At 40.6% G+C, this 17,093-nt stretch overlaps 2 protein-coding genes across 3 annotated transcripts in view; both read right to left on the bottom strand.

Moving 5' to 3' along the window:
• Positions 1-264: 264 nt before the first annotated feature.
• On the bottom strand, positions 265-4,320 carry cep20 (centrosomal protein 20). Its single transcript, XM_086033774.1, has 4 exons — positions 4,173-4,320; positions 3,566-3,763; positions 1,879-1,963; positions 265-623 (listed from the first exon to the last, which is right to left on the bottom strand). The coding sequence occupies exons 1-4, from the start codon at positions 4,198-4,200 to the stop codon at positions 512-514; spliced, it is 423 nt and encodes a 140-aa protein (XP_085889900.1). The 5' UTR covers positions 4,201-4,320; the 3' UTR covers positions 265-511.
• A 650-nt stretch (positions 4,321-4,970) lies between these two features.
• The window catches only part of abcc6a (ATP-binding cassette, sub-family C (CFTR/MRP), member 6a), a 29,450-nt gene continuing 17,327 nt past the window's right edge, over positions 4,971-17,093 (bottom strand). For both annotated transcript variants that reach the window (XM_086033508.1, XM_086033509.1), the window contains 19 exons: positions 16,416-16,562; positions 14,427-14,514; positions 13,868-13,937; positions 13,650-13,776; positions 13,037-13,213; positions 12,805-12,972; positions 12,434-12,617; positions 11,943-12,027; positions 11,724-11,841; positions 11,425-11,632; positions 11,025-11,335; positions 10,645-10,844; positions 9,386-9,512; positions 8,696-8,797; positions 8,429-8,575; positions 8,184-8,342; positions 7,890-8,056; positions 7,617-7,811; positions 4,971-6,253 (listed from right to left, as the gene is read on the bottom strand). In XM_086033508.1, coding sequence (XP_085889634.1) covers positions 6,145-6,253; positions 7,617-7,811; positions 7,890-8,056; positions 8,184-8,342; positions 8,429-8,575; positions 8,696-8,797; positions 9,386-9,512; positions 10,645-10,844; positions 11,025-11,335; positions 11,425-11,632; positions 11,724-11,841; positions 11,943-12,027; positions 12,434-12,617; positions 12,805-12,972; positions 13,037-13,213; positions 13,650-13,776; positions 13,868-13,937; positions 14,427-14,514; positions 16,416-16,562 — 2,889 coding nt within the window. In that variant the 3' untranslated portion in view covers positions 4,971-6,144. The remainder of the gene's footprint in view (positions 6,254-7,616; positions 7,812-7,889; positions 8,057-8,183; positions 8,343-8,428; positions 8,576-8,695; positions 8,798-9,385; positions 9,513-10,644; positions 10,845-11,024; positions 11,336-11,424; positions 11,633-11,723; positions 11,842-11,942; positions 12,028-12,433; positions 12,618-12,804; positions 12,973-13,036; positions 13,214-13,649; positions 13,777-13,867; positions 13,938-14,426; positions 14,515-16,415; positions 16,563-17,093) is intronic.

The following is a 17,093-nucleotide window of genomic DNA, read 5'->3' as shown; positions in this document are numbered from 1 at the left end:
GGCCCGGCGATTGGCTAGCCAGCAATTCAGAGTGTACCCTATCCCTTGCCCAAAGTCTGCCGGTATGGGGTTCAGAACACTCGCGATCCTAGTGTGGACAAGTGATACAGAAAAAAGATGGAATGGAAGTCTGCTGAATTCCTGAACATTTGGTAAGTCAAAGTTATGGAAATACGTTTGAAGTTTGGAAACCCTGCTTTAGTCTTCCCTTGGTTAACAGTGCCATCATGTGGTTGTACTCAATAACAACAGCAAAGCTGTAAATGGCTTTAAAAAATATTTATTTTACATACAATAATGAAATAAAACGGAAAAACATGAAGAGAGCAGCCAAGCAAAAAGAAATAAACATATAAAGCGTGAATTTGAAAGTATAAACTACACATCAGCACAATTTGTGAGCTCTCTCTCTCTGATGAGATGTGGAAAAAAAGATGATGATAATTGAATGGGGTGAGTCTCAGTCTATTCCATTGGCACCTTTTTGGTCCACTGTGCATTGCTTCGTGTGTTAGCTGTCAGTTCTGGGTCCTGTATTGCTAGCAGAAGTGCCCCTGAGGAACACCTTCGTTCCATCTTCACCGCTATTCAGGAAGTGCGACACCAAACCATACAGAAGAGGACTGGAAAGTCAAGAAAAAAACATTAAGGATGTATATAAGGGTGTAACGGTACGCTAAATCACATTTAGGTTCGGTTTCTTGGAAACTTCAGTTCGGTATATTTTCGGTACAAAAAAACAGCTTTTTAAAAAATATATATGTTATTTTGAAAAGATGACAAGTAAACGCTGCATTTTTTGGAAAAAATAAATAAAAGTGAACCATTCAGGTTCTAAGAAATTACACCAGAATAAAAAATACACTAACTATTAAGACACTGAGATTTTTAAACACTCAGCAGTAACAGCCTATGACACATCTAAGTATTCAAGTTAAAGACAAGTTGTCATTACAGTGCATGTATACACTTTTTGTGATAAAACAATTACATACAATAACAGTTACAATTATTGCTAAGTATATTAAAACTCCTTATTATGACAAAAAAAAAAAAGTAACTTTAAAAAGTTTTTCTGAAATTATATATACTTTTAGGCATTGAAATCTTTGAATGTTCAACAGCATACTGCAAACGAATTGGGTTATCTGTGTTGTGGTCGGATTTGTGTTTTGCTGAGTTGTGATGTTTCCGAGGTTCATGAATAAATCATACAGCTAGCGAGAGGAGCAGCGGAGAACGAAGCCGTTTTAAGTGCGTTATTTTAGACGTGCTACCTGCAACGTAGCCGCCGATCTCATGGAGAAATGTCGGCACACAACTTTGGGACTTATCCACGTACCTTTCCCCATCGGCAATTTTAACAGGAATGCCAGAAACAGGAGACCTCAGTGTACGGGGTGCCTCCGAGCTGGCTTGTTTGCGTATGCCATAATAATGCCATTTATCCACGCATTTATGACTTATCACGGCTTCTGGCGTACTGGCTCGTCTTTTGTGCCGCCACCCTCCTCTCCGGCGAACAACAGTCAATAGCGTCAGTGCGTAAGCCCGCGCTAATAATAAAAACTGATCAGAAACGGTGCGCAAGTGGACCAAACCGAACATGCCATACCGAAACGTATTAATACCCCCACGTATACCGTTACACCCCTAGCTGTATATTGGTGCATTGTTTATTCTTCGGAAAATGAAACTGCTGAGGTTTGTTGACAAAACTCCCTTTGCTAAGCCTGGAAGCTAAAACAAAGATGTGGTTATGTAATCTCTGTGTGTGAAAATATAATGATGGTGAAGATTCATAGATCTCTCCAACAAATGACCAGCGTTCCAAAAGATGTGTACTGGCAGTTTTTGTGTGCTGGCAAATTCACTTACACCGACTTGGAGCTCATATCCTCAGCGACTCTCAGCTCGCTCGCCAGAAACTGTCTGTCCAAGGGAACTTGGGGTTGGCCTGACTCTTGGATAAAAAACAAAGCATAGTTTAGTAATACTCTTCAAAAACTCTTTTCAACAATAGAGATTGGGCATGTTTCAAAAAAGCGCAGCTGTAATCTGAAGTAAAAGCCCTGTCAAGTTTTGCTCTACTCGGTTTCCTACTTGGCTTTGCATTTTGACCACAGCGCAATGAATCCAGTAGGTTTCATAACAATCTTCTTGAGCAAAACAAGTCAATTGTGACGCGTAAGAGCAGTCAGGTTGCGGCAGGGTTGCCAGGTTTATGTTCCTGGAACCGGGTTGAATCTCACTGACAGGGTTGGTAGGGTTACTTTTAAAATGTATTCCGATACAGTTACCTGTTAAAAAATGTATTTAGTGACATAATCAAGCTACCATAATATTAAAGTAATGTAACTTGATTGCTTTTCAATACTTTTGGATTACTCAAATACCAAATACCGGTATGCTATGTATATGATATGCATGACTCAAACTTTTCTTTTTAAATTTTATTCGAGATAAATCAGTCCTTCAGTGGGCACATTCCAAGTGGAGTCTGGCAGCCTGTTGACCTACACGACAATTGTGACAATTTATCCTCTTCTTGCACTGAGGGCTCAGACAACCGTGTATCCGCATGGAAATTATAAACAATAACAGTACCCCATGAGTGGATCTAGGGCGGAAGAAGTGTCCAGTTGCAATGTAACTCATGTTTTGAGCCAGTATAATCAGGGGTGGGAAGTAAAAAAGTACAAATAGTTTGTTACGGTACTTTACTTAACTACTTTTTTGATGACTTCTTACGTTTGCGCCGTACATTTGAGAACGGATAAATTATTTTTTAAAAAGACAAAAGAAAGGTTAAGTCAACAACAGATAAGATTTTGGTTGACTGATTGGTTGAGATCTTGAGTAAAGTCAAACAAACAAACAGGGACGGCAGCAACCTGAACCAACATACATTAACGATGATAACACAACAGATTCGGGGAAGCAAGATGTTCCCCATCAATAGACTTCCTTATGACTACTGTTTGATGTTGTTGACTTTAAAAAGGATTCGTGGCAAGCATGTGTCTTGTGCCAGCATAACAACCACCAGCTTCTGGCATGCAAAATTTCTCTGTCTAATCATAAAAATAAGTACAGGTAAGGTATATATTTTTAACTTGTGTATTATACAAATAATTATACAAAGAAAATTTTATTTTATTGTATTGCATTTGCTGCATTTATTTTTGTATGGCAGTGCTTCAAGCTTACAAAGCTAATGGACCTGTTTTTTTGTGTGTGTGTGTGTGTGTGACCAGGTATGTTTTTTCTTCTTCTCGGTACAAGCACTAGTAGAAGTAACTTGTAAAAGAAGAAACAATTTGTGTTCAGACAAGAAGTTTGTTATTTCCAGTGTATCAAGTTATCAAAACCAGTATTGTGAACAGTTGACTGTAGTGTACGAATACATGTCGACTACTTTTGGGGCAGTCTTTACTTTTCTAACTTTTATCTCAGGAGAGGAAGCAGTACGTCTACTTTTATTAGAGTATCTGTACTCCCAGTACAGAGTGTGAATATTATACAGTATTGTATACGGTGAAAGTGTAAAAAGGCTGAGGCTTACCTGCTGTCAGAACCGACGCTGTGTGTCGGTACTTGTTGAACTCCAAGTACTCCCGGATGAGCTCATTGATGAGAAGGTTTTCGTGGGACAGCGGCGGACGCTGTTCGCGTTGGTCATCGAGGGCACCGAACACTTCGGCCCGGATCCGTGCCTTCAGTTGGCCCAACACGCCGCGGCGCTCCAGCGTTTCTCTCACAGCTAGAATGTGTGCAATTTAACGCAATATCAACATTACTTTGAACAGGGATCCCTGCAACTTGTACTGGGATAGTTAATATAAACAAACTGTGGCCAACGAGGACATGACCAGCATTGTCAAATTAAACGTCCCCAAAACAGCAATTGGAAAAAAAGAATGTGATACGTTAGAATAAACACAGCCAACAGCACTGAAGCTCTCTCGTCAAAGTTTGGTTCAACATAGGTTAACTGCGCTACGGCGTGCAACGTTAAACAATATTGTCTTACTAGTCGTAAATAGTAGTTTATTAAAAACATGTAAAGTACGCTAAACTGCGTTATTAGCAGTTGCTCCACAGAAGAGGCACCGACTAGTAGTTTTATTTGCAAGTCTAATAGCAAACAAAACATATCAACGAGCACATACCGCATTTGAGTTCCGTAGTGGTCGCCATTGCAACAGGAGTAAACAAACCAGCAGCTTTTCTTCGTGCATCTACAATGGGAATGACTCGGCGACTTCTGCCATCTATCGACTATTCTAGTCAGTGCTATTATGAGCGAAAAACCTAAAAATCCATTACAAGCACAACAATAGTACTGTACTCCATCCATCCATCCATTATCTATACTGCTTTTCCTCACAAGGGTCGCGGGCGTGCTGGAGCCCATCCCAGTCGCATTCTGTAATTAAGTAGAAGAGAAAATTGTGTAAAAGAGTTCGGATACAAGTAGAAGTACCTCTTTAATCCATAAAAAAAATCCCACTGACCTTTGCACTACAGAGTATAAAAAGAAAAGGTCAAATGAATTTTACTCGGTAAAATATCTTTGTTTTGATATCTTAGCACAACGAAAAATAAGTAACACGGCTATTTTGACAAAGAAAGGAATAGTAATTACAGCTACAATATGTGTTTCAAATGCCTGAAGTAAAAATAAAAAGTTGGTAGAGGAATAAATACTCAAGTAAAGTACAGATACTTGAAAAAAAACCCATTAAGTACAGACTTCCCACCATTGCTCATGGTTATATAGTAAATTAGCGTTACATACTTATAGAGTAATACTTAAAAGTTTCCGTCAGTTTTATTTTTTCCACTTTTCTTTTTGGAATTCATTATTGTTTTTTTAAAAAAAAGTTATTGACAGTCTTTAACAGTAAGTAACACACATACTGTTGAATCAAATACATGTTTATTATTCAGCACAACGCATACAACAATACAATAATAGTAATTAGTCAGTGAAAAATGAAAACAGCTTGTTATAAAAAAGTATAAATATAATACAATCCTCTGTTTTGACATGTTTTGAAATACCACATAAATAAACTATATGGTTTCTCTTTGAAAAGATTGTCTAAACCAGTAAGACAAAAACAGATCATGACTTTTCTCTGCGAAAAGCTCATAATTCTTTGAATCAAGGATCAAGGTCATTGAGGACTATCTACAGTTTCAGTTTGTACTGTCAGCAAAAAAATAGAACAATAGTGAAATCTCTCTACACATATACAGTATATATACTGTATGTATGGCCTGAGTTGTGCGGTGGTGGAGAGAATTTCACTCACCAAGATTTATTACCATTCTTGAGAAGAGACATTCTCTTCATTCAATGTGGGTTTTCACATATAGGCATCAGGTTAAATCTGACCAACAAGGTTTCTTTGGACTTGATGTGTTTACTTTGACAGAAATAAACAACTGCCTGCCAATGTCTTGGCTCACACAATTGTTTTCCTCCTATTCTCTGACATATAAATAATCTAAATTGGCTGCTTCAAACTCATTTCTGAAGGCTCTGAAAACCTCAAATCCTCACATTCGCCCGGTTGAACCCTCCAGTTGGTCAGTATGTCAGAGTAATTTCTGTCCTCATTCTTGGAAAACAAAGCAGTATATAAATGCATATGACCTCTTTTTGGTATTCAAGGCTTAAAATTGTGTAACTAAACATCAACATCAAAGCCTGAGAAAACATTAAATATATGTCATGTGCTTAACGACACGTAAATAATACTGCTCCCATTAAAAACAGGAATAACAATCCATATAATTTGTGGTTCGCTTTCATTCCAGGCTTCTCCTTAATCCTTAAATAGAATGAATAGATTCCACAACTCTATGTATACATTAATAATCGCTTGCACACTCCCAGCAATCCACTGTAGCTTCATTTACATGTTGATAATCTGAGGGTTTTTTTCCTGATTCAGGACAGCATGTCCATGTGTGTAAGAAACCTAGGACTATGGGCTGTATTGGGAGCATTTCTGGACCCTCGATGACAATGCCCTCAGTTGAGCTGCCACACAGCTTGGAAAGGCCAATTCAACTTTTGTTGAAAAGCCATGGAAAAAAAAGGTGCCAAGTTTGCACGGAAGCACCATGGTCCTAGACTAGCCCAGCTTCTCGGCACATTCGGAAGAACTGTCCCTGCTGTGCAATGAGGTTGGTTGGAGAATCCATCTCAGAGATGTGGCCTCGGTCCATAACAATCACTCTGTACAACAGCAAGAAGGGGAAAGGGTTTAAGTGCCACCAAAATTCACATTTAATCCCAAAAATACATTTAGTGCAATTTTTTTTTTTTTTTTTTACTTGTTGTCAATTATCAAAAGCAGGAGTGTCCAAACTATCTTTTTGCCCAGGGGCCGATATATGAGAAATAGAGCTAGTTTAAATTTAAATCTATCTATCCATCCATCCATCCATCCATCCATCAGCCATCTATTCATATATTCATTTATTAAATTCATTAATGTATTTATTGAACAGTAGTAGAATCAGAACTCCACCTTCAGAACCAAAAAAGAGCAATCTGTATCTAGATTAACTTGTTGAGAGCACAAATTGGAACATCCATCCATCCATCCATTATCTGTACCGCTTCTCCTCACAAGGGTCGCGGGGCGTGCTGGAGCCTATCCCAGCTATCTTTGGGCAGTAGGCGGGGGACACCCTGAACTGGTTGCCAGCCAATCGCAGGGCACACAGAGACAAACATCCGCACTCACAATCACACCTAGGGGCAATTTAGAGTATCCAATCAACTTACCATGCATGTTTTTGGAATGTGGGAGGAAACCGGAGTGCCCGGAGAAAACCCACGCAGGCACGGGGAGAACATGCAAACTCCACACAGAGAGGCCGGAGCCGGGATCGAACCCACGACCTCTGAACTGTGAGGCGGACGTGCTAACCAGTCGACCACCGTGCCGCCCAAATTGGAACAAACAATGACAATTCATGCCATTTGCTGCTGTAACTGAATTATCTTTAGTCTTTGGGATGTATTGATTAGAAATGTAGTTACTATATGACTGATATATGATGTTGTATGATGATATATATGATATATGGGTGTGAGACAAGAGCTAATTTCTTCTTCTCCTCTCCTGCCTTGCCATCCAGCAAGAACCTAAATAAGCGGCTTCGAATCGCAGTTTACGAGTCAACTCTTATGGAAATCATTGAACGCTACAGAGGACTTGTTTTCCCTTCGCTCCCTCCGTGTGGGACTTGGGAGGCAAAGAGCAACCCCCCCCCCCACGTTATATAATCGTATTTTTATTGTTAAATAAAACCTATGGTTCAGGCACCTGGAATTAACGTGCAAAAAAAAATGCTCCTCAAAATGACTAATTTTCTCCTCAAATAACGTCCTTCATTAGCAAAATTGCTCCTCCAATTTTTTGCCTTGTCCAGTGTAGAAATTAATGCAATGCGGGAAAGACATGGACAGCGTTAATTGTGAATTTTAGTAAATGTCGCAGGCCTCTAAAAAATGGATGTTGGGATGTTGCCCAAAAGGTGCCATCAAAATGTGTATTCTATCGGTATTCTTCATGAAATGGATAGTATACCTTGTGTAATCCATGATTGTGTTAAGACGATGAGCGATGGTGAGGACAGTGCAGTCTTCAAACTGGGTGCGGATTGTAGACTGGATCAGAGTGTCAGTCTCCAGGTCAACAGCAGCTGTTGCCTCATCCAAAACCAAGATTTTGGTTTTCCTCAGCAATGCTCTCGCAAGGCACACCAGTTGACGCTGACCCAAGCTGCACAGATAATAACAATTTGTAGACGGTAAGAACCAAAATGAGCTGGATTAAGCAACATGTAACATTCATGTGTACCTCAAATTTTCTCCTCCTTCTGAGCATTCATGGTTGAGTTTGTCAGGCAGGTTGGACACAAAGTTCTTGAGGTGAGCAAGCTCTAATGAACTCCAAACTTCTTCATCGGTGTAAGTGTCAAACGGATCAAGGTTCATCCGGAGGGAGCCCGAGAACAACACAGGGTCCTGAGAAAAAGACCCACGGATAACTTTGGTCACGGATAAAAGTTGTTATTTTAACACCATATTTGAAGTCATGTAAAGAGTTTATGTGCGGAAATCCAGAGCTCTGTTTCTGTTGTTAATAACTTACCTGAGGAATGATAGTAATGCGTGATCGAAGATCATGAAGTCCAATGTTGGCGATGTTGACTCCATCAATAAAGATCTTTCCCTTTGCCGCTTCTAAGATTCTAAATATTCCCAGGGCAAGTGAGGACTTCCCAGCTCCCGTCCTTCCCACAATGCCCACCTGGAACACATCAGAGAGGTCTAATGTACCACAAAGTCCCACGCAAGCCTCATTAGGTAAAGATCACATGATTTAAAATGACTCACCTTCTCTTTTTCATGAATCTGCAAGGTAATGCCTTTCAAAGCCAACTCCAGGCCTTTGCGGTACTGCAAGCCATAGTCCTGGAACTCTATAGTGCCTGTCTCAGGCCAAGCCAGAGGCAAAGAACTGCCTTCTATACTCCAGCTGGCCTGTATGATGTGAAGAGAATGAAATAAGTCACTGTGTATGGTGCATAATATTACATTTGCATAAAAATACATAAACAAAACCCTTTTTGTAGAAAGTGCATGTGTGGTGGAAACACTGACCTCTTTCGCAGTGTCAGCATACTCATTTACTCTTTCCACAGAAACAATGTTGTTTTCAACATCAGTCCACGATCTAACTATCCAACTCAGGATTCCGGTCACCTGCAAAACGCAGCACAATAAGACCAGGTTATTAATTATCATTATGACTGACAAGCATTCACTGATTCTGAAAATAAACATATTCATACATACCAGCAAGCACCAGATATGTCTTTTTAATGACGTAATTTTAAAGAGTAAATATAGCACAGCACTGACAGCTAACAGGATTATGCAAAAAGGACAAAATAATCATTCTATTTTAGCATTAAAATACAATTTCATTTCAGTGGAAGGGCAGCTGTGGCATAAACCTTTACACTGGGAGGTGATCCAACACATTTGTTAAGCGCTGTATGTTCATCATCCTACAAAAACTAGAAAGTGGCCTATCAAACTAACAGATGGACAAATAAACACAAGCATGCCACATTGGTGGCTGAGGGGGGCCTGTTCTCTACTGAGTTTCATTGTAGTTATACAGGTATGCAGTCATTACGTTTTTGCTAAAACAAAACATCTGCGTGTCCCAAAGCTTTTAATTTAACAGTTAGGGTATTTCGTCCTTAATTGACACTTGTTGCTTGACCCCTGAGGTTTATGAAAATAGTATTAAGACAACAGTACAGCACAAGCATGGCCTCTTACCTGGAGGGAATGTGACACAGCCAACCCAACGATGCCTGGACTCAGGGTGTCCTTTCCCATCACGGACAAAATGGCAGCTGCTAACACTACTCCATTACCAACAAACTCCAGATTCACTGCCAGCCATCTGTGGATAAAACACTAATTTAATAGTCTTTATTGACAATGGGAATAACGCATTATGACTACAAGTCACACTTTGTTTTCATATCTTGTCTGGTCCTGCGACCTATACTCAGGTGCGACTTATAAATCTTAAAATAACTTCCCGGACTGGCACCCAAAATTGTATTCTTTAATTCTTTAATTGTATTGACTTTCTGTGCTTTAGTAAAAGCTTCCCATCAGCAGTAATGCCACAATGTTTGTTTGACAACTTCCAAAAGACAGGAGAAGAAGAAATGGTACTGGAAGATGAAGAAGAACAGAAGATGAAGTAGTAGTAGTAGTCATGCATTACCGCTGGTGGCCATGCATCTTCTTCGAAGCATGCTAAAGAAAGTGGCGGTTGTGCACCAAAAGTATTTGCAAACTGTCAAAAGAATGTAGAAGATGAATTAAAGTAGAAGAGTAGTCATGGCAATGTATATGTGATGTAAGCTAGTGTATGCGGCTTCCTTAAGCCCCAACAAAGCCACCGAAAGGCGCAATAAACAACTAGGATTCTAGCTTTGGCCACAATGCGACGCGGGACCTGACGAAGTAAGCCATTTTAAGCTTAAAAGGAAAACCTTTCCATATTTAGAAGCAGAAGTTTTGTCCAATCTGAACTCATTGGCTGCCATCAACACGGGAGGGGGTGTTCAGAAATTCACTCTGAATCCCTAACGCCACTCTGAAACTGTGTGTTTGTTGAGGCAGAGCGCACTCCCCTCCCCTCCCCTTAATTTCCGAACGCAGCTTATGTTATAAAACAATCTGCAGCTCTTACTTCATCTGTTTCCATCTGTATTGCTCCCTGACGCACTGAGCTCCTGAACTACTTATTTGGGGCACTCTGAATACAGCACATTTGAACAAATGCTCCAAACGGTCGGAGAGAAGCAGTGCGTGCTTGGAGTGTATTTATGAATGCGCCCACGATTAGGGAACGGACATTTTGGGTGCTAGTCCGAGCTCTACTGTGCTTAGTCTTGGTTTTTGTAAAATCAATTTCCCCCAAACATGCAATTTATACTCTGGAGTGACTCAAGTCTTTTTTCTTCCTCATGATGCATTTTTTGAGTGCGGCGACTTCTGCTTCGGATACTGATACTAACCGGGTGGCCACAAATCGTGGGAAGTAGGAAGTCTGGTTAAAATCTACTCTGTCGTTGGCCTGCAGAATGAACCTGGACTGATCGCCAAAGGCCCGGATGACACTGGCGCCCTGCACCGTCTCATTGAAGTGGGTGTAGATAGGGGAGCGGCTCACAGCTTCTAGCCTCCGCAGCTGACAGGATGTAGCAACGTAGAAGCTCTATAGCCCACAGTGGAAAAATGAAACATTAATAACAGCATCAAAAAGGGCACTTGGAGGTTACCCAGAATTCACAGGGAAATTGTGCAATCGGCGTTCCTACAACATGGTAAAAATGCTAAGTCATGTGAAAAATCAAAATCATGAGTTGTGACTTGAAATTTGGGTATGGGAGGTTACCTGGACAAAGGCGTAGAGGAATGCGAGAGGCAAGATGATCACAGCGGCAAAGGGTGTCGCCATGAGCACAATGATGCACACCTCCATGAGTTTAAAGACATAGCTCAGCATCATCTTCAGGCCCTCGGGAACCATGCAGTCAATGGCGTCAATTTCTTTGGCGAAGCGGTTAAGCAAGTTGCCGCTGGGTGTGCATTCAAAGAAAGACATGGGCGAATGCAACACATTGACCAGTAGGTCCATATGCAAATGGCGGGAGGCAATGATGCCACAGATGGAGATAGCTACGGTGGTACCAAATATCGCAATGCCTGAGGAGACAAAAAATGCTTTGTTACGTTTATTACCGAACCCATTTCTTCCATTGTGCAAAAAAAAAAGTCGAATAATGGATCTTAACCTTGAACAAAGCCCAGTGCTCCAAAGACAGACAGTTTCAGGTCGGCATCAATCTGGGTACCGTTAACAATTGGGTCATCGGCCCACATGCTCAGCCAATAGTTGTAGGCCAGCGAGGCTCCCTGCTGAAAGGCGTATAGGAAGACAATGGGAATGATGATGACCAGGCCTATGGTCTTAAAGTACTTTTGGTACATCTCCAGCCTCACCTGTTGTGGGGGAAAAATGAAATAATCATCAGCCAACTGAAAGGCTCTTTTTTTTTTTTACGGAATCTTTTGAATTATACAGCAGTCTTACTCGTCCAGTGTGGGCCTTGTCAACCTCTGTGAGCTTGCCAAGCTCTTCAGGAACCTGTTCCTGCTCTGTTTCAGACACAGGCTCCATATTCTGCAAGTTTGTATTTGTTGTGTCACCCCTGGGATGAAAAGGGAGAGACAAGAAGTCAGTTTTATCAAATTCAATGAGAAGCTTGCTTTGACACAATTCATGTAGTTTTTGGGGCTCAGGTTTGCCTACCCAATAAGCTGCTCCTGAGACAAGTCTCTGGAGAATGGCATGAAATCAACCATGCTGAGACGAGCATTGGACCTCCTTGAGCCAGCTACGAAAAAGTCATGTTTTACATTACTATAGGTTACAGTGTTTGTTTCATGCTGACCAGCCACAATTTGAAGACTGCTTGCACAGTCTAATGGGATTAAAAAACTAGTTACAAAAAAAAAAACTTTACAAAGATGATAATGCTCAGTTTCAATCGAAACTGTCATTGAGGCATTAATATAAAAATGGTTCATTAATGTGGGTGTTGCTGTCGAACTGCACTTCATCATACTGAGAGCGAGCTAATATCCTAACTGCCTTATGTAGATAAATTAGGTAAGCAAACTATTAGATAAAGAAACAATCTGATTTAATTGCATGTTGTACAAGTCATATTGTAGATAAAATGTTTTAGGCTTTTACAGCTGAAGCAATTTAAACATTCAGAACACGGCTCGACTCCTCACCTCTTTGTATGGCGCTTTCTTTTCGGTCGGTGCTGGCAAAGGTGTGGATGAAATCCGCAAAGGCGCCACGGCGGCTGAGGAGTTCCTGGTAAGAGCCGCTCTCTGTGATTTCTCCATTTACGAGGACAAGGATGAGGTCAGCTTGCGGCAGGAAGCTCGTCCCATGGGTCACCAAGATACGGGTCTGCAGAGCCACACAAACGAGAGAAATCGGATGAATCCAACACTACATTGTGGCTGACTGAAGACAAGAAATGCCGCCAAAGTGGTGGTTTTTGTTTTGTTACAACAACAATGAAGGTCACCTTCTTGTTAGCGGTTGAGGCGTCATGACGCCGCAAATTCTCTATGGGAACTCAGTTGGACTCTACCTTGTCTCGAAGCACTCCTCTGGGTCCGATGACTTTGTCAAAGATGTGCTGACCAACGTGTGCGTCAACAGCTGACAGTGGGTCATCCAGCAGGTACACATCTGCCTTCCGATAGACAGCTCTGGCCAAGCTCACTCTCTGCTTCTGTCCACCTGAGAGGTTCAACCCCTGTAAGGGAAGACTGTCAGGCAATGCTCATAGAATTGAAGACGGTATAATAAAATATCCACACCTTCTCTCCAATTTCTGTTGCATCTCCAGCGGGTAAGATGTTAAGGTCAGGCAGCAGGGCGCAGGCCTCCAACACACGGTGGTACCACGTCTTTAGCTTTTCACGGCCAAAAATGATATTGTCTTGGACTGTTGCATTTTGTATCCAGGCCTGCTGGGGCACATATGCTGTGGAACCCTTCAAATAGACATATCAGAGAGAAGGCTCAAGTAGGGCTGCGCAATTAGTCGAAATTCAATTACAATTCCGATTATTACACTGCACGATTACAAAATTGGCATAATCGTAAAAAACGATTATTAATATGTTTGTATACACAAGGAAACCATACTTGAATTTACACATTTGCACCTTTTTTTTTTTAGTTTTTTTAAAACAAATTTTATGAATTTTGTTTGGTCCAAAAGTAACGTATATAATTATAGAGTTAAACATTTTCTTGTTTTGTACCAAAAATAAATGATCGTTTGAAAAATCGTGATTTCAATTATCACCAAAATCATCATGATTCACATTTGTTTTCATAATCGAGCAGCCCTAGGCTCAAGGTGTTAAAGTATTTACAGATACAAACAAGGTGAATGGCTTAAATGTGGAGAATATTTTGTCGTACCTTCACAGTGACACGGCCGCTTCTCTTCTCTGTTTCTCCAAGCATGGCAGACAATAAAGACGACTTTCCGCTGCCCACATGTCCAACCACAGCCACAAGTGAACCCCGCGGCACATGGATGGAGATTCTGTGAATAGCACCAACGAATGTTCTGTTTGTCACTGCTGATTCTCTGATGTATCTAGTCTTTTCTAACCAGTCTTGTTGGTGGCTCTTACTTTTTAAGACATGGGGGGCCCTCCGCAGACCAGCTAAAAGTTCCATTTTCAATCAGCACATCTTCCCCATCTAAGCAAGAGAAAAGAAAATGTGCAATAAAAAGCTGCATACCTGTCATCATCTTTAATTCCAAGTAATAAACAACACTTTAAAAGAAATTCCCCTTCAAGAGATTCATCAGAGGGCTGTCAGGCTGTAATTCCAAGTAGATTTACTTTATCGTAGGAATTACAGATTGTCTGAGCAAGTGTTGACAGATGTGAGACAGAAAAGTGGAGCATGTTTGCCTAATTTGACTCACCATAAATCAAAAGGTTGAATTCTTGTGCTGATTTATGTTCAACCACTAAATGGGAGCATCCTGTCATTACTTTGTCTGTCTGTCATTCTGGAGGCCCAGGAAGTGACAGTGCACATCATTTATGTCAAACTGTTGTGCTCGACAAACACAAACAACTAAATCTTGCGGTATGCCTACATTTATTTTGACAGTCTTTGTAGGGAAAATAGCAGCTCATTCATCCAGTGTAATCATTTAAACATAGGTGGGGTTCTTACCAGAACTCAATGGAGCCTTCAAGACATTGTCCTCTTTGAGCTCTTCTGAGCACAGATATTTTCCCAGACGTTTTAGTGAAACCACAGCCTGGAACAGAGAAAGTAGTTTGTTCTCTGACATAAAACACAACATTATGATCCCTTACAAATACTATGAGATCTAATAGAGCTGTATCAAGGTATTGAATGGCACTGTCAGAGACGTTTTCAATGTCAAGTATTTTGCCAGCGTGTTTTTGGAACAAACAAACCAGCAAACAAACAACACAAATTAAAAGCTACTAAGAAGAGATATGTTTTAAGATTACATTTATAGGAAGATATTGTTGGGCATGATCAGCATCCCAAATGCAAAGGCTTCCACATTGTTGGACCACGATATCCAAAAAGTACCATCAGCTGATTTTGAATGTATTCGTGGTTTACTGAGGAGAGATTCACATGTGGATCTAAGGTTTGCTGTAAAGTTAGTGAGTATGTTGGAAAACATACCGTAAAGTCGTGCAGCACCTTTAAGATTTTTAAAACACAACTAAAATCTTAAAATCGATTCTGTACTTAACCGGAAGCCAATGGAGAGACTTTAGCACTGGAATGATGTGCACGTACCTGTTTGTTTTTGTTTGAATTCTAGCTGTAGAATTTTGAATAAGAAGAAGTTTGTTGAGTGCTTGCTTAATAAATGTTAAGATGGAAAAAAGGAGCATTACAGTAATCTAAATGACTACAGAGGAATGCATGAACCAATTTTTCTGTCTGATACAGATAAAATTGATGTAACTTTAGAATTGTTCCCGAAATGATAAAAGGCAGTCTTGGAAGAAGAGGAAATATTCTTTTCAAAGCTGAGATTCGCGTCAAAAATGTTGACGTTTTTGACATGCTCAGTGGGTTTTACAGAGAAGGGAGTCATCAGCAGTGAAACCCGATGCTTCAGAGCCTTTGGGGCTACCAACAAAATTTCAGTTTTTCCTCGTTAAGATGGAGAAAATTGTATGTCATACAGTGTTGGACATTGCTAATGCACTGGATGAGCTCATCAAGCTGGTTTAAGTGGTCAGCAGAAACAGATACGTATAATTGTGTGTCATCAGCATAAGAATGATATGATAGCTTGTGCCGCTGCAGATGGAACCAAGTGGGAGCATGTATAAATTAAACAAGAGAGGGCCAAGAATGGAGCCCTGGGCAACACCACATGGAAAGATTACACGATCTGATTTATAGTCACCGAGGCAAACTAAAAATGATCCATTCATGAGGTAGGAGGAAAACCAGTTAGGAGCATAATCATTCTGCAATTTTGCTTTACGCCACTTGCGCTCAGAATTGCGACAAGCACTTTTGAGTGTCAGTCCGCTGATAGTGTAGTGGTACACACGCCCGAGTTGTGTGCGGGCAGCGTGGGATCGATTCCCGCTCAGTGACAGTGTCTATGTGTGCCCTGCGACTGGCTGGCGACCAGTCCGGGGTGTAGTCTGCCTTCGCCCGTTGACGGCTGGGATAGGCTCCAGCAACTCCCCGCGACCCTGTATAGGATAAGCGGTTTGGAAAATGACATGACATGACATGACACTTTTGAGTGTCTTCACACATTCTGCATTTTTCCAGGGTGCCTTTGCCTTACCAGAGTTTGAGTTAGTTTTGTATGGAGCTATATCATCCAAAATTTGTATCACAGAATGTTTGAAAATATTGACTAGGTTGTCATACAGAGACAAAGAAGAGATTTTACAATTGCAATCCGACTCTTGTCTGGCAATGTATCTGTTGATTAAATCATTCAACATGCCGCAACATAAAGAAGCGCCGTTCGGTTGATTTAAATGTAGGCACGTTTAGCCAATGTAGACATATCCAACAGGATACAACCACAATAAAAAAAGCATAGTGTTAACTTAATAGCTCACTGGGCATTAGTGTATGAAGGTGTAGCTAAGAACTAATATAATTTCAATAATATCATGGAAATTTTGAGCATATGCTTACCTGCATGGTTGTGCTTATTGCAAATGGAAGCTGGCTAAGTGGGGTCTTCAGAATGTTGATAAGTGCCATTGAAACAAACACCTTCTGCGCATCCAAGATGTTTTTGTCATCAAGCATTATGTAGACTCCAAACATCGCAAAAGCAATCTGGGGGATGCCAACACATGCGATTTTAGGAATGCAGTTACAGTATTTTTATTCCATCACTAACAGCAAATCAAACCACTAACCAACAATCCATCAAAGATACAAAGGTAATGTACAGTTTCATAAATCAGCAGATAAAACACATTTGTAGGCATGTGTAGAAAATGAAAAGCAACATGATGTCATTAGCCTTGGTCAAAAATCTATGCTGCAGAAATTCAGTCTGATACCCAAACACCACTCTGAGAGTGTGTCTGTTCTGAGAATCAGATCACACTCCCTTTCCATAAATTTCACACTCCCTTTCCATAAATTTCTGAACTGCAGCGTATGTTTTAAACCAAACAGTATCTCGTGCTTGGATTGTTTTCATATGTTCTGCCTGATGCACTGGGCTCTGGCACTCCTTTTTTGGGTCACTCTGATTAACTGAACAATGTTTCTGAACTGTCTGAGTGAAGCACTGTGTGCTCAGAGCGTATTTCCAAAAGCACCCGTAATACTATTGGTTTTTGGTTTTTGTAATACAAA

Source organism: Filicampus tigris, chromosome 6, assembly GCF_054856515.1.
Source record: "Filicampus tigris isolate MCC_2025a chromosome 6, RoL_Ftig_1.0, whole genome shotgun sequence".
In the NCBI taxonomy this organism is placed as follows: domain Eukaryota; kingdom Metazoa; phylum Chordata; class Actinopteri; order Syngnathiformes; family Syngnathidae; genus Filicampus; species Filicampus tigris.
This window is presented reverse-complemented; position numbering and strand designations above follow the sequence as displayed.

Bases quoted from the DNA above. Each gene is read 5' to 3' on its own strand.
- cep20 (XM_086033774.1), bottom strand. From the start codon at position 4,200: ATGGCGACCACTACGGAACTCAAATGCG. The intron at 3,764-4,172 runs GTATGTGCTCGT...CACACATTCTAG, and splicing joins CACTACGGAACTCAAATGCG to CTGTGAGAGAAACGCTGGAG. The intron at 1,964-3,565 runs GTAAGCCTCAGC...TTTTTATCCAAG, and splicing joins AGCGTCGGTTCTGACAGCAG to AGTCAGGCCAACCCCAAGTT.